The sequence below is a fragment of the Falco peregrinus genome, chromosome 8 (genome assembly GCF_023634155.1).
Source record: "Falco peregrinus isolate bFalPer1 chromosome 8, bFalPer1.pri, whole genome shotgun sequence".
In the NCBI taxonomy this organism is placed as follows: domain Eukaryota; kingdom Metazoa; phylum Chordata; class Aves; order Falconiformes; family Falconidae; genus Falco; species Falco peregrinus.
In genome coordinates this window covers 32,823,580-32,839,325 of record NC_073728.1, presented here as the reverse complement: position 1 = coordinate 32,839,325, position 15,746 = coordinate 32,823,580, and the positions used below count along the sequence as shown (strand labels likewise).

Genomic DNA, 15,746 nt, shown 5'->3' with positions numbered 1-15,746 from the left:
TGGTAACTCAGTTGTGCCATTCACCATGTGGATTTTTTTGCAGTCCCTTCTACCACGTTATTGCAAAAATGGGACAATTTTTCCCTATGGTGCAGAAATACTGTGGTGTGCATCACAAGGGCTTGTTTTGGAAGTGTTGGTGGAAGGCAGGAGACCAGTAGCATATTTTCTGCACGTTTGTGCCAGTCTGAAACTGTTCATAAGGACCAAAGCGTAATTCTTGAGTGCACAGCCTGGTCCCTCTGGAATTCAGAAGATTAATTTAAGTGCTGGCACCATCTAAATTCAGAACCGATCATCCTCCAGGAAGGGTGAGCAGAGGTGAGCGTGTGCACTTGCACGGCTCCTGGCATGATGTGGGAGGTCATGACAGAGGAATTTCTGCAACCACAGCTGTTAATTAATTACTGGAGCTTGACTGTGGGAAAGCAAGCCCACAGGACTGGTGTGCAAGGCGGGAGAACTGGCTGCACCGTAGCTGGTGCTGCCTTGGCGGCGCCTGGCTGTGGGTGGAGGAGCTGCCAGCAGGCGTGAGCAGCGACGGCTCTGTCTATCCAGAGCTAGAATAGCCAAAATTTCGGGCCAGCTGATTGACCTCCCAAGCCCTGTAGCCAAAACAGGAGCTTAGTGATTAATTTCCCTCATGGCGGCCAAGTGATAGCCCAGACTGGTTGGCTACCGTGGGTTGTGGCGTGGCCCGGTGAAGGTGGCAGTCACCTGGGGTGACAGTGAAGTGCTGCTCCCTAATGAGGACAACTCTTTGCTGCAGTGAATGGTTCTTTGCATCCAGCGGTGATTAATGAAGTATTGTGGGGTCTCAACCCTGCACAGACAGTAGTTCCCAGTAACTCGGGCACTATTTTTCCCCCATACAGGGAGAGCAGCATACAGATACCTTGGTGACTTCTGGGCAGGGTTTCCCCATCACTAGTGTTGTACCCCATTGCATCTTACTGGCATGTTCCAGATTTTTCCAGTTTTCACCCTCTCAACTATATTTAAAACCCAAGATTTAGGGCAGTTATGACCTTAGAAAGCCCCCTGTCCTCAGGGCAATACAGCATGTTGACTATTAAGTATTTTGTGCTCAGCAGCAGCGTTTGTGGCACCAAGGGGGACATCCCAGGGAGAGCCAGTCATGGCATGGCAAAGCCCTGCTGTTTCCAAACCATGGTGCATGAGTGTGGTCTTCTCATCCCCTTCAAGCACTGAGGTGCCAGAAGCAGTGCCTACTCTGTTGACTAGGTATTTTTATACTGTAATTCATATCACGCATTTCTTCGGCATGAGCTGTGTAAAAGCTCTGTAATGCTCAAGTCTTTTTTTGGCCTGGTTTTCAGCCCAAGGAGCGGGGAAAGTTTGTACAGCTAATAGACTAACGAGCAGGCCCAGGGTTTGGCTCCTTTCTGAAAGATGAAGATATGGTAAATGTTATTCTGGAGGTAACGAAAGAGCCAGAGACAATAAGCCTTTATCCTGATGCTAAAATCGTAAGCCAGGAATATTAATCAACCTTCTGTAATTACATTTTTCCATTTGCAGTATTTTGGTTTTCTGCCATTCTTTAAGTGCAACCGTCATATGGCTTGGTGGTATGTAGAAATTTCAGATCTTATATACAAAAAGGCAGCACGGAGATAATGCTGGGTTAGAAAATAAAGTATCTTTTGAAAACAGTTTTGATTGGTGCTTGCTAGACACTGGTACATGGAGATGGCCAAGACATCTGGGAGACACTGAGGTGCCTTTCTGAGCTAAGCCAAATGAAGGAGGTTTTGGCTTTTAATCTCTAAGGCATATTTGTCTTGCACCTGTATCTGTTTCTTCCAAAAAGGTCTGCATCTGCAAAACTGACGGGGTTTTACATATATTGTTGAATCCAGGGGGTTCTCCTGGCAGTTCAGCACCCAAAGCATAAAATACCAGGCTTGGAAATACCGATGCAGGGTTTTGCAGCCTTTTCAATAGGATCTGGGGTTGGACTGAGAGAGCCATAGCAGCTTTGCCAGTTGCTGTTGGACGTAAGGCGTGAGAAGCTGGGCTGTCAGGGTATGGGAGGCAACTGCAGCTGGTCGTGGGAGTAGGGGCAGGATCTGTAGCATGCCCAGCCCTGTGGAGACACGTCTTCCCCCTTCACTCTGCTTTGGGTCAGGTTCCACCCCTGCTTTCAAAAACCTTTATATCCCATGAGCATCAAAAACCAGATGAGGGGGAAGACGTTAGTGCAGGTTTTTTTGTTCAATGATCCCAGTCCAGTAAAAATAAATTAAAGTCCCTTTGGTTATTTGTTTTAAGCGGAGCAGAGTGCTGCTCTGGGTTTCGCGGTGGAAACTGCACGCTGAAGAGCTGTATTTTCCAGTGTCTGGAAGCTGCTGGCGTAGGCAGTGTGAGATGCGGCAACTCCTTGGTGTGCTGGCCTCTCTGGGTGCTTTTTCCATAAGTCTCCAACTCTTTTGATGTTGCATTGGCACTGGCTTGGCCACCTCACCTGAGACAACCTGATCTGATGCTTTTGCAGCATCAAATGCTCTCGGTGCCTGGATATCGGCACCAAAATTGAGTTCTCATTGCTTTTTGGAAGTGAGTTCCTGAACCTGAGCAACCAAAGTGGTTTTGATGTTTTTTATGTGGGAAAGTGTGTGTAAGAGGCACAGAGAGTTTGTCTGCAAAGGGATACTCAGCCCGTGATTTAAAGATGGGCTTAGCAGGCAGGTGAACAGCAGCATCACCCCTGAAGCGGCTTTATAACTGCCGCTTGAATGCAGCTCGTTTTCTTTGTGCATAGCACATTTCTAAGGAAATGAAACTCAGATTAATCTTTTTAATCTCTTTGGGAGTTTTTTGGCCTCAATCGTTTAAAAAAAAAAAATCAGCTTTGGGTATGCAAACAAAACTGAATGGGGTGGGCTTCTGTCTGGTGGCTGAGTAGACCAAGAACTACCTCTTGCATTTTTAGAGTTGTAATCACTTTTCAGTTGAGTTTTTCAGAAATTACATTTTGGCATGAAGAATTTGCCTTTTGTCCAGTGGGGTCATTTCAGTGGAATGACTGCTTTTTCCCAGCGCAAAAATGTCTTCATTGCTTAGTGAGCTGGGCTGTAATATGCTGGTATATGGCAAAGCATGTGTGTTGCCAAAGATTTCTTCCTATAGCCTTATTTGCGGTGTGTGCATCTTTAAAATGCCATTAAAGAAAAAATACCTTCTGCATTAGGGAAGAAAGAGATCTACTCTGGTATAGTGTCCCTGAAGCAAGAGTTATATTTATCAGAAAGATCAGCAGTCTTTGGGCTATGACTCACATTTACAGTCGAAAATTGCGCTGTCAGCCTTGATTCCACATCCTTCTGCCTGCTCTGCCCTCTCACCCTGCCCACACCAGTGCTTTCCATAGGAAGTGCCTTTGCAGCTGGGCTGTGGCAGTGCATAGGCTACCGTCTTACTGTAAATCAAGGCAAAATTCACATTTTGTGTAAATAAGCTGAACAGTAAGCTCTGGAGGATCTGAGTATATTTATCTGCACTGCGCTCCCATCAGTAAGCTTTTACCAGCTTTCCCTTCATCCTTTCCCAAGGGATTAGTGCTGTGTTGCTCTGAGTGGGGGGCTGGAGGGAGGGGAATGCTGGATGTGTGTGGGGAGGGAAGGTGTGGGGCTGCATCCCAGGGCAGACAGGCAGGGTGGCCAGCCCAAGGGGAAGCTCTAGGAGATGGAGCTTTCTGGCTCCTGCCTCTGCCATGGTGGGATCCCCGTGCTGTGGTTGGCAGGTGGGACCTCAGCCCATCTGCTTGGCGATGAGCTGGTAGTGGGAGCAGGCAGTGAGCGCAGGGGAGCGTGCTGCACTGCTAGGGTTTCCAAAAATTTCCTTTGAGCTTCTCTGGTTCCTTTCACTTCCATTGCGACAGAGTGCTTTAGCGTACTGTTGTAGGCACAGATCTGCTATTGGGCTGATGCAAAGCTGGGAATCTGGAGAAGCTTTGTGGAAGGGAAACATATTATCCTTTCACTTACAAAAAAAAAAAATCTGTCCCTCCATCTTTCTCCATGCAAAGGCAGTGATATTGTCTTGTCCTTGCACAGAGGGACCAAAGAGGGTTCAGAGGACACTTGTGCTGTGCTTGACATCTCGGTGCTTTCATAGGGATTGCTAGAGCATGGCTTGGAATTAGCATATTTTTAGGTAACACAGAAGTTGCTCACAGCAGAGCTGTGTGGGGCAGTTATGTACGGATTAGTGCAGGCAACCATTGCCAAAGGTCCCCCTGCCGCGCTCTGCTCCAGCTGTGTGCGACTCTGCTTTTCTGGGCTGTTGAGAGGGAGGTGAGCTGTTTAGGGCATGCGTAGTGGTGCACAAGGCAATGGCAGGAGGCTTGGAGGCACCATGGCTTCCAGAAGATGTGCACAGAAGGGGACCAGGGCAGAGTGCCTGTGCATACATGTGCATGCATGTGGGCGCACCAACGCCAGCCCTATGGGCAGGGACCTCACTTTGTGCATCACAGCTCAGAAACAGCCTTTTTGAGTGGTACTGGAAATGCTGAGTGGGGATATTGCCGCTCTTGCTGTTGCCTTGGCCGCTGCACGGAGCTGAGGAAACAAGGTCAGATTAAATGTGTGTGGAGGAAGTTGGCAGGTCTCCTTTGGTTATAAAAGAAGCTGAAATTATTATTCTTGGATCTGAGTATAGAAGGTCTGGTGGACAGTCCACATACCTTCTCATGCCTTTTTAAGTAAGTGTGTTGGAAGGAGATGCTGGGAAATGCTGGACGGGCCCCTGAAATTCTGTTTTATTACCAGGGATGGGTGGGCAGGAGCATGGTACTCTTCTAATTAGTGCTAAGGGGTCTGCTTCTGGCCAGGGGCATGGCTAGGACCATGTACAGGGCGAGGGGTGAAGCGTGGGCTTGGCAGGGGCAGACCGGCTGTCTCACAGCATTTGTTTTCCCCCAGGAGAAGATTGGCTGGCGTAAGGAGGCATCTCACCTGCTGGTCTTCACGACAGATGATGTGCCCCACATAGCCCTGGATGGGAAGCTAGGGGGGCTGGTGCAGCCCCATGATGGCCAGTGCCACCTGAATGAAGCCAACGAGTACAGCGCATCCAGCCAGCTGGTGAGGGGGGACATGGGGGCCCAGCCCTTGGAGACCTCAAGGTGTTGGTGGAACTCTCTGGACATCAGCCACCCCCAACTCCAGCAGCTTTTGGCAAACACAACACCTGACCAGCATGGTTTCACCCAGTCTTGCAATTTGCAAATAAAGTTTGCTGTTCCCCTTGGGCATCCCCCCACAGTAAATGCTTCTGTGATGCTCAAAAATGAGTTAGGAACTTAGCAAGTTCCTTCAGGGCTCATTGAAAAGGAGGGAAAAGTAAATCAGCGTCCTGAAGAGCATCAGATTTTGCCTGCAAAGTGTAGAGGAAACATAAAATACGTCATCCCTTTTCTAGAATGTCCAGTGGACTGTCAGCTTCTCCCTGGGGAGGCTGAATCCACCTTCATGTGGCTGCACTAGCAAGCACAACAGGATGCTCCTCTTATACACAGACTTTGAGCACAACATGAACATAGGTCTTAGTAATAAACAGGCAAACTAGCCCTTTTTTTTCAATTTAAGCCCAGTGGAGGAAAGTTCTGGGATGAATGAGCGCTTGCCTGCTGCCTCATTATCACATCCTTCTGCAGAATGGTGCTTTATTCGGCAGATCACAAGCACTAATTATGATTTTTTTGTTCCTGGATGGATGTCACCCTGTAAAAGGAATTGTTTCTGGATGGCTGTATTATGGCCAGAGGCTAGGCTCCATGGAGAAACCCTCTTTCCACCCACCTGTGTAATCCTAGCAAACATATATGTAAGGGAACATAGCCCTCATAGTGACATGGAGTTAATGCCGAGGAGCTGGCGTGGGGATGCTGCTTTGGTGTTTCTGTGTTTGAGTCTCAGAGATTCTCAATCAGCGTCCCAGTCTGCAAGTAAAGGAGGTGGGTTTTTTTCAAGGACACCACTTCAGAAGCAGCCAGGAGTTTTAACTCAAGCTGGTCTCTTGAAACAGAGCCCTGGGTCATTATTTTGTTGCTTGTGGGTAACTAGAACAATCTCTTTCTGCCATCCTCTCTGGGAACTCTGCAGAATTAAAGACCTTATTGTAATCTCTTTATGGTTCCAGTAGGCAGAAAGAGCAGGCAATGGATGTTTCTGTCTTGGGAGAAAAATCATACATTTCCAGTCGCTGCATTTCTAGATCTCCCTGCCTCACATCCCTGGGGATAACAGCCAGGTTTTTTTACATGTGTGTATCTGCTGATGGCAAAGCTGAAAGAGGAAAGAAAGAAAGAAATCCAGTGTTTCAGGTGTAGCTGTAGCTAATGGTGTTGCTAGTCATATATTCTGGTGAGGGGTGCAGCAGAAATATTTCAGGGATGACAGAATTTCTACTATTTCAGTTGGGATTGTATTGGTATATCAGGGACTTCATCCTGCAGTGAAACATGCCATGTGTCTGGAACAAATTTTGCTGTTGGGAGGAGAAAAGCAATGAAATTAGTCTTGTTTCTCTGTTGCCCGTTGGTCTTTCTGACCTTTTTTTTGCTCCTAGGATTATCCTTCCCTGGCACTTCTGGGGGAGAAACTCGCTGAAAACAACATCCACCTGATTTTTGCTGTTACAAAAAGTCATTACGTCCTGTACAAGGTAAGAGCCGCCAAGCTGCCTGGGCTGGGGGGAGGTGATTTAAGTGTCTCTTGGAAGCCTCTTCCTGCGGTGCGGTGGGGCGGAGGCAGCCCCATGCATGGCCACGTGCTGCCCGCGGGGCTGGCAGGGGCAGGCAGATGTAGGCAGGCGAGGCTCAGCCTGCCGTCCCTCCCCGCTAGTCCTTTCAGCAAAAAGCACTAAAGCTTCTTAGAGCAAACATATATATGTTAGCGAGCATGTGAAGACCTAAAATAGACTCCAGCTTAATCTTGATGTTCGGACGGCTGCCAGCCGTGCAGCGTGCGAGGGAGCAGGAACCTGTTCAACCCATTCTGCAGTGACTTAATCCCATTACCTAATCGCGTGCAGTGTTTCTGCCCAGCTGTGTTTTTCCATCACGGAGTCCAGGGCCCTGACGCGCCACATACAATTTGAACTCCCTCGCCATTCCCGCTCTCCCCTCCAAAAAGAAAAGATGACCCGAGCCGTGGGGGCTCGCCTGCATCTGGTGCTGCCCTGCGGGGTTTCGCTCCTCTGCAGATGCAGGGGAGGTGTTTCAGGCAGGGTTGCTTTCTGAAACCTCTGCTCCGGCTCTCAGGGCTCAAGCAAAAACAACAAGCAGCCGCGTTGCTACGGTTGAGATGCTGCTGCTCGCTGGGCTGAGCTCATTCCCCACCCCCTCCCCTGGGGATGCTTGTGGGGCTGAGGTGAGACAGGGCAGCCGGACCTCCCTCCCTGCCGGCCGGCTCGCCGAGCGCATGGCCGCTGGGTCTTGCCCCCTCTGGCAGCAGATCTGGGTCCATCAGTCCCTGTCCCGAGGCCACAAGCTTTGCTTAGTGTTCCATTAGCAATGCTTTGCTTTCAAAAGCTCCGCTAACGGGAGCCAAGCCGCGCTGTGTACACCACCGGCCGATGGGGCAGGGTGTGTGGCTGGTGTCCCTGGTGCAGGGTCCGTCCCTCCTCGTCCTCTGCTTTTCCTCTCTGCATCTCAGAGTTATCTTTCATGTTCTTTTTTTTTTATTATTATTATTTTTTTTAAGAATTTTACCGCCTTGATTCCTGGGACAACAGTGGAGATATTGCACAAAGACTCCAAGAATATCATCGAGCTGATCGTCAAGGCGTACAATGTAAGTGCAGTTTAATACCACAGCTGCTGCCCTGCGAAGCGCCAGGATCTCAGCCAACTCGCCCCTCCCCAACACACTCCCCCCAGCCTGGCCGCCTCCCTCCCCGATCCCCTGCACATTGCCAGCGCCGGGGCATCCACCCTGTGGAGGGGAACAAGGTGTGTGAGGTGAGAAAGGAGCATGGGGATACCCAAGGGGGCCTGTGGCACAGAAGAGATCTCATCCCACATCTGTCACGTGCAGAATTACCCTCAAAATACAGCCCCAATCTAAAACCATTCTCTCCCAGAGCACCCTGCCACTGTGTAAAACGGGTTATTTCTTTGCTCTCTGATGGTCAGAAGCCTCCCAAGGATGTGACCAGGCTCCAGCTAAGGTCGTGTCCTTGTGCTGGTCTCTGTGCAGCACAAGTCAGTCCTCAGCACCCTGTGAGCATCGATGACTGTGTCTCTTTGGTCCCAAAGGAACCTATGGGGCACTGGCAGTGCAGATGCCCTGCTGCAGTGGAGCCCATGGAGGCCAGCAAAGGGGCACATGGAGGCCAGCAAAGGGGCACATGGAGGCCAGCAAAGGACCTGCAGTTACACTGCTGACCTGATGTTGTCCATCTCCATGGAGATCAGGGGAGCGGATCGATTAAATTGTGTGTTTGTTGGGTAGTCAGCTGTCAGCGTTTCTGTTGATTTCTCTCTGAATTCTTATGGGTCAGCTCTTCATGCTCCTGGAAAGATATTGCTGTTTTGGGGCTGGGCATGGAGATCTGACCCCATAATGGGTCAGCCTTCAGGTAGGGTTCTTCACGCATGGGACCTGTGAACGCAGCTTTTGGTGGACTGCAAGCTCTTCTTCTTCTTGGTACTATGTTCATTAGTGCAAGCGAGTGAGAAGGGACTTCTTCGAAGGAGTTTACACATCCAGAGGTTTTGTAGGATTGTGCCGTGTTTTGCATGACCTGTAACATTCATCTTTGCTGCCCTCGCAGCTCCCTGCAGTTAAAGCAGCGTTCGGTTATGTCCTTGGGAAGAGGGCTTCCCAAAGCTTCACCCTCTGAGGAAAGGCAATGAGCAGCTAATGCTGCTAATGAGGCCCTGGAGATACTGCAAAACAAAAGCCCAGTTGTCCCAGTTTGTCCCCTTGAGGAAGGAGGGTCTTGTGGCTAAGATGCTTAGCTAGGGAGAAAGAAATGAACTTTCACTCCATGTTGACTTTGCATGTGGTCTCTGCACCACTGCATGAAAACCTCCCTTTGCCTCAGTTTCCCAGATGTAACATGCTTCCATGCCTCCATTTCACCACCCCTCAAGCCTTTGCAAGTAGATACAAGCTGACAAAAACCATTGGAGAACTGATGCCCCCACCCTAGCTCCCTCCTTCTCTTCGCTCTTGAGCTTTCTGGTGCAGCTGGAAACCACTAGGATGCTGAGACCACGGTGCCCCACGGAAGGAGCTATGCGGGATGACGTGCTGCTGAGACTGGGGATGGTTTCTTGCCTGTTGGGCTAGGCAGTGGGTGCAGGCTGGGAGCTCTGGGAGTGCTGCTGGGAGCTGGCAGCTCCTGCCTGTGCTGCGGGCAGCCTGGGGCTGCAGGAGACCTGGCGCCCGCCCAGCCCGTCTCCTCTTGGTCGCTTTGTTTTTTTCCTGAAATGAAGGAGGAAATTCTTGCTGAGGGAGAAGCCTAAAATTCCTGTTTCCCAAGTGGGAGTGAACCTTTTTTTTTTTTTTTTTTTTTCCCCTCACAAAAAAGAAACTCTCAGCCTGGGGAAACCCTTCAGCTGTGACAGGAGTTGTCTTTTCCTGCAGGGTGGCAGTGGCTGGTGCTCTGAGCCTGGGCTCAGCCTCTCCCCTTCAGTGCTTTGGCCATCTCTGATGCTCTCTTGTCTGCTTCCCTCCACCAATGCATTCATCAGGCTTGTGCAGGGCTTACATTACCCCTGAAATCCTTTTCCCCCATCTCTTCATCTTCCATCTCCCTTTTTCTTCTGCCTTGTATTGTATCGCTTCTCCCTCATCCTGCAGGGTGTGAAGCAAAAAAGAATGGAGACTGCTTTTTTCTCTGCCCTCACTAAGAAAAAAACCCTTCCCCCAAATCTTGACATGCCTGGGAGATGGAAAGGCTCCTGGGGGGCTGTACCCAGGCTGGCATAACACCAAGGGGTCTCTGCCCAGGCACATGGGCTGGGTTTGGACTGAAGGGCGCAAATGGGACCCTGCTTTAAAAAGCACTTTCCTAAACCCAGATGAGGCAGGTCTCAGATGTGTTTCTTGTTACACCACGAATGGGTTTCCCATGGCAAGTAGCTGTCACATCAGCCATCCCTGGAGCCACTGCTGGTTCAAGATTTCCTTGTTTTCGCACTGAAATGATCCGTCCTTTTGATTTCCCCATGGCTATAGCAGACAGCTTTATTTCAGGCAGAGACCGTTTTAAGGCCAGGTCCTTCTTCTGCATCTCTCCAGCATCCTCTGTTTGTCCCTGAAGGTGCAGCGGGCCTGGCCACCAAACAATGCAACAGCAAAATCCTGCAACTGCCCTTAGTGGTGCCGTGAGAAGGTACTGCTGTGTAACGATGCAAAGTGGCTAATAATAATAGCATTGCAAGTTGGCTAATAGCATTACTATATTGGGCTAATAAGAAATCTTGACATCTGTATAAGAGCATAGGGAGAGCCCACGCAAGACCTGGCTTTGTGTCCTGTCTTCTGCCATGCCCCAGGTGAGATGCTCTGGGCAAGAAGATGGGATGGCGTATCAGTGTGACAGCTAATTTCTACGGGGTAATTTTGGGCAAAGCAGTATGCTCAGCTTTACCGGCACACACAGCATTCAGCTCACGGATGCTCTGTATGGTCCAAATTGCCACCCCATGAATGGCTTCTCCTTTACAGAAGAGACATGGAAAATTATTCCTTACTTTCCTCAAAGGCTGTTTAGATTTACTGGGCCAAAACTGATTTATTTCCTGCCCATTTCCAGAAGCGTTAGCTCTTTGCTGGCATGTGAACCCTGATTTTTGTTATCACGTGGACTGGCAAGAGGTCTGAATTAGCACTTTTCCTTAATCTGGCAACATTGGTGAAGACTGGGGACAAGGGGGAGAGGGATGGAGCTGGCAAGCTGACTTTGGAAAAAATGTATTTGTACAAAAAGCTCCATTTTGAAAATCTTTGTTGTTTTTGGACACCACTTTCAAAAAACATCAATTCCAGCCATTGGAAGAATTAAACAAAACAATGTTATTCTGAATTAATGCTTATAAACTTCATTTTGTTTTGACTTAAAAAGTCTGTGTGCAGCAGGATGGAGAAATGAAAAGCAGAAGAAAAGGGGGTAGGAGCATACCAAAACCTCGCTGATGGAAAATGTTTTTCACTTTGAAAGGTTTCACAAAGAAAGAGGTTTTTCATTTATTTTTTCTCATGGTGGTGTTTCCAGCTTACCCATCAGAAGTCTCCTGAGCTAGTTAAGTCAAACCCAAATGTCAATGTGTGTGCAGGGGTGATTTTTTTTTCTTATAGGTGCAGAGATGTCCTAGCCACCATCTGGAAACATCACGAGAAGAGACTAAAGCAGGAGAAACCTACCTGCCTTCGGGAACCTGACAGTTTGCTTTCCTGTTGCATTTCTAGAGTATTCGGTCCAAGGTGGAGCTGACAGTCTGGGACAGCCCTGAGGACATCGGCTTGACCTTCACTGCCACATGCCAGGATGGGTTGTCCTATCCTGGGCTCAGGAAGTGTGGGGATCTCAAAATAGGAGATACGGTGAGTCTGTCTTTTGGTTTGTCCCCTGGAGAGGCTGTTTCACCCTCTATGCAGCCACTTACTGCTCTCAGTGAGTGGTCCTGGGCAATAAAAAATACAGCTTTGCTCATCTTCCTCTGCTTTTCTCATGCTGTGCCATGTTTATATAGGAACCCATGGAGGCTCTGTGGGTGGCATAGATCAGCCCAAACTCAGTTGCAAGGGAAGAGGGAATACAGGCACCTTGCCTACAGCACCCTGAGCCAAAAGGTCTTGAGCAGGCAGTGGTACACTATAGTCAGGAATGGGCTTTTTTCTCCTGCAATCCCAGATGCTCTCACCTGTGAAATTTTCACTGCTGCTCCTGCTGGTCTTTTCCTGGTCCACTAAATATTCAAGGTTTTCTTGTTATTGTTTGAGGATCCTGGTTAGCATTAGCACCCTGGCTTGTGTCAGAAACTGTGGCCAGCAGGACCAGGGCAGTGACTGTCCCCCTGTGCTCAGCACTGGTGAGGCTGCCCCTCAAATCCTGTGTTCAGTTTTGGGCCCCTCGCTACAGGAGGGACATGGAGGTGCTGGCGCGTGTCCAGAGAAAGGCAACAAAGGTGGTGAAGGGTCTGGAGCACAAGTCTTGTGAGGAGCAGCTGAGGGAACACGGGTTGTTTAGCCTGGACAACAGGAGGCTCAGGGGGGACCTTATTGCTCTCTACAACTACCTGAAAGAAGGGTGTAGTGAGGTGGCAGCTGGTCTTTTTTCCCAAGCAACAAGTGCTAAGATGAGAGGAAGTGGCCTCAAGTTGCACCAGGGGAAGTTCAGGTTGGAGATTAGGAAAAATATCTTCCCTGAAGGGTTGTTCAAGCACTGGAACGGGCTGCCCAGGGATGTGATTGAGTCATCATCCCTGAGGTATTCAAAAGATGTGTAGATGTGGTGCTTAGGGACATGGTTTAGTGATGGACTTGATAGTGCTAGGTTTACAGCTGGACTTGATCTTAAGGGTCTTTTCCAACCTAAATGATTCTGTGATTCTAATCTAAACCTGTCTTTCTCAGAGTGAAGAGGTCATGGGTATTTTCTGAGGTGTTGCAAAAAAAGACAGCGTGCACAGAAAGGCAGCAACCCTGCCCTTGGTTGTTCAGTACCTAGCGTTGCTGGATGGCAGCACAGACTAGTTTGCCCCTTAATGCTAACAGTATACATGGCATAATCCATCCTGTGCTTTTTTATAAAAAAAAACCAGAGAGGCTAAGCTTGGCTTGTTGAAATTGAATATTGATACAGACAAACGAGTTGCTGGGCTGTAGGAGGGCTTGGACCAGCAGGAACCTCCTCCCCTTCTCCAGGCTTTTGCTGTCTGCGAGGACGCGGGTGCGGGTTTGTTAGCAGCCCGATTGCCTTATTTGAGAAGAGTGACTCTGCAAACATACCAGAGCTCCAAGCACTGAGGCATATAAAAATAGTTTGAAAGAGTCAACAGTAGCTGGATTTTTTCCCCCACCAAAAAAGGATCATGTGAAATGCTAGAAAGGGAGGTGGCCTCTGCTTTTTTAGCTGACTTTACAGGATCTCTGATGTGCAGCAAAAGCAATCCCCATAGTGTTGCCATTCCTTGTTCCCACAGCAAAGCCTGGCCCGCTGAGGTAGCAGTTAATCTGGTGGCTGATCCTGAGCTCCCGGCTTTGGCACAAACCGGGGGGTCTCGTGCAGTACAGCTGCTTGGCAGCATGTGCCACAGGGAGCTGCCACTGGTACCTCTCCCGTTTTAGGTGCCTGCACAGGCAGACGTGGCACAGGATCATGGCGGGGGGGGGGGGGGGGGCGTGGCATTCCTCCATCCTCTCTTGTTCAGCTTCTCTCTGCACCATTACTTCCACATGGATCAGGATTTGACTCCTGCTAAGAAAGTTTCCCCAAAGAGGATAACTGCTGGCACTGGGTCCTAATCTGCTGGCATTTCGTCCTGGGGCTGTGGGTGTCAGCAGGTGAAAGGGAGCAGGATTACCTTGATCCCCTTAGCTTGCTTTCTGATCTTCTCCTCTGTAATTTGAGCTCGTTGCCTAATTGCTTCTGGCCTTGGGAATGGGAGGGGGTCAGGGAGGTTTCCTGGGGGTACAGCTATCCCAGCAGGGTGGTCACACTCACCCCTTGGCATGGGGGATGATGCAAGCGGTGAGAGCTCAAGGTGACCCCAAATGTCTCCAGAGAAAAATCATTCCCTCCTGATGCCTGGGAAAAGGGCTCATTTACTTGGAAAAACATTAATCCTCTTTGTTAACCAGCAGTTTCAGGCAGCGCTGGTGGGCCCGAGACCCTCACCATACAGCCGGATTAAGTTGGGGGCCGAGCCAGTGGCCATAGGGCAGCCTTGGTTTTCCCAAGGAGAAAACCCCGGACACTGGATTGTAGTAACAGGAAATGAGTAGGGGGGTGACTTATAACCATATCATGACGTATAACCCTTCTGAAGCCAGTCTTAATAGAAGTATCCACCAAAGATGGCCTGTTAGCAGCGTCCTGAAAGCCTGGGACTGTGTGACTGATGCATGTCTGTGTGCAGGTCACGATTCCCATAAAACCTTCTAAATCCATGATCTTGTAGGCACCTTGGGCCCTTATGGTTGGTTAGTTAGATCGTTGATAGTGTTTGATTTCAGCAGAGTGTATTATTTTTAATAGCATGAGAACCAAGCTACTTGCTAGAGTTTTGCCCTGCTTATTTCATGGGAACAGGCAAGTGCCTTCCTGCTTCACAGAAACCAACGGTCCCTGATGGATTTTAAAACGTTAAGGATGCCAAACCCCTTGTGGTACTGTCAGATGTTAGTGCACCGAGCTGCAGATGCTCTTACTAGACTTGTGATTGTGTGTGTGGGGGTGTGGGGGGTTTGGAGACCTGGGAGTGAAGCTCAATGTGCTGAGCATGGCCCAGCTCCAGGGAATTGCTTCATGGCTTTTCCTCAGGACATTTGCCCTCCCCTCCTGCCTTGCTTCCTGGGACACCCTTCATGGCCATTCTGGGGCCATGCGTGTTAACTTCCATCTCAACCTGTCCCCCCAGGTTTCCTTCGAGGTGGCTGTGGAGGCGCGGAGCTGCCCTGCTGAGGACACCTCCCACGCCTTCACCATCAAGCCTGCCGGCTTTCGGGACACGCTGGAGGTGGTGGTGACCTACAACTGCCTCTGCGGCTGCACTGGCCACGCCGCCCCAGCCAGCGGCAAGTGCAGCGGCAATGGGACCTACACCTGTGGGCTATGCGAGTGCGACGCCGGCTACCTGGGGGCCAGGTGCGAGTGCGAGGAGGGTGCCAGTGGGGACATGCACCACGCCATGTGCCGGGAGGCCGAGGGCAAGCCTCTCTGCAGCGGGAGAGGGGAGTGCAGCTGCAACCAGTGCCTCTGCTATGAGAGCGAGTTTGGAAACATCTATGGGCCCTTCTGCGAGTGCGATGACTTCTCCTGCGCTAGGTACAAGGGAGTCCTCTGCTCAGGTAGGAGCCCTTCCTCCCTCATGTCCTCCACTTCGTGGGGATGGGAAAATGACCCCGAAATGGGGAAGGCTGCTGGACTGGTGCGTGCAGGGTGTGCGAGGGGCTGCCGCCTGCCCCGCCTGCCGAAATGTGCCCTGGAAATTTCTGGAGGGATCTGCCCTTTCCTTCTTTTCCTTATGGAAAAAAGGAGGGAGAGGTTTAAGTGCATCCATGCTAATGAGCAAAACGTGCATTATCCCCATCAGAACTGAGTCTCCAGCATTAGGGTGAAAGGCGCTCTTCTTGCAGGCTCGTCCTCTGCCCAGGTCCCATGGAGGTGAGTGGGGTCTTGGCTTTTGGTGGTGTTATTTTGACATAGCTATGCACATTTCTTGCACACTGAAGTATATCCCTAGGAAAGAGTAAGCCGGCACAGCCTTCAGTCCTCTGAAGCTTTTTCGTTGGATTTCTTCTGGATGTGCCACCCTTCCCTGCATAGGCAGAAACAATCCTTTTTTTAAAGATGAACCATTCGAAGTGATCCCCTGGTGCAGCGCAGGTGAAAGGAGAGGTTGTGTTTCAGTCTATTACTTATTAAAGAAAATCTGTGTTAAAGATTCCTAAAGGTATTTTAAATATAGGTCTTTCTGCCCATTGGGAAAACAAGTCATTCACTGGGAAAGATGTAGCCAGTCAGCTTTCCTTAAACAAAAG

At 49.8% G+C, this 15,746-nt stretch overlaps 1 protein-coding gene across 1 annotated transcript in view; it reads left to right on the top strand.

The window, feature by feature from the left end:
- Positions 1-15,746, top strand: part of ITGB5 (integrin subunit beta 5) — a 64,238-nt gene that overhangs the window by 24,087 nt on the left and 24,405 nt on the right. Inside the window, exons 6-10 of the mRNA XM_055812680.1 lie at positions 4,950-5,111; positions 6,598-6,693; positions 7,734-7,823; positions 11,451-11,585; positions 14,624-15,053. Of these exons, the coding sequence (XP_055668655.1) occupies positions 4,950-5,111; positions 6,598-6,693; positions 7,734-7,823; positions 11,451-11,585; positions 14,624-15,053 (913 nt within the window). The remainder of the gene's footprint in view (positions 1-4,949; positions 5,112-6,597; positions 6,694-7,733; positions 7,824-11,450; positions 11,586-14,623; positions 15,054-15,746) is intronic.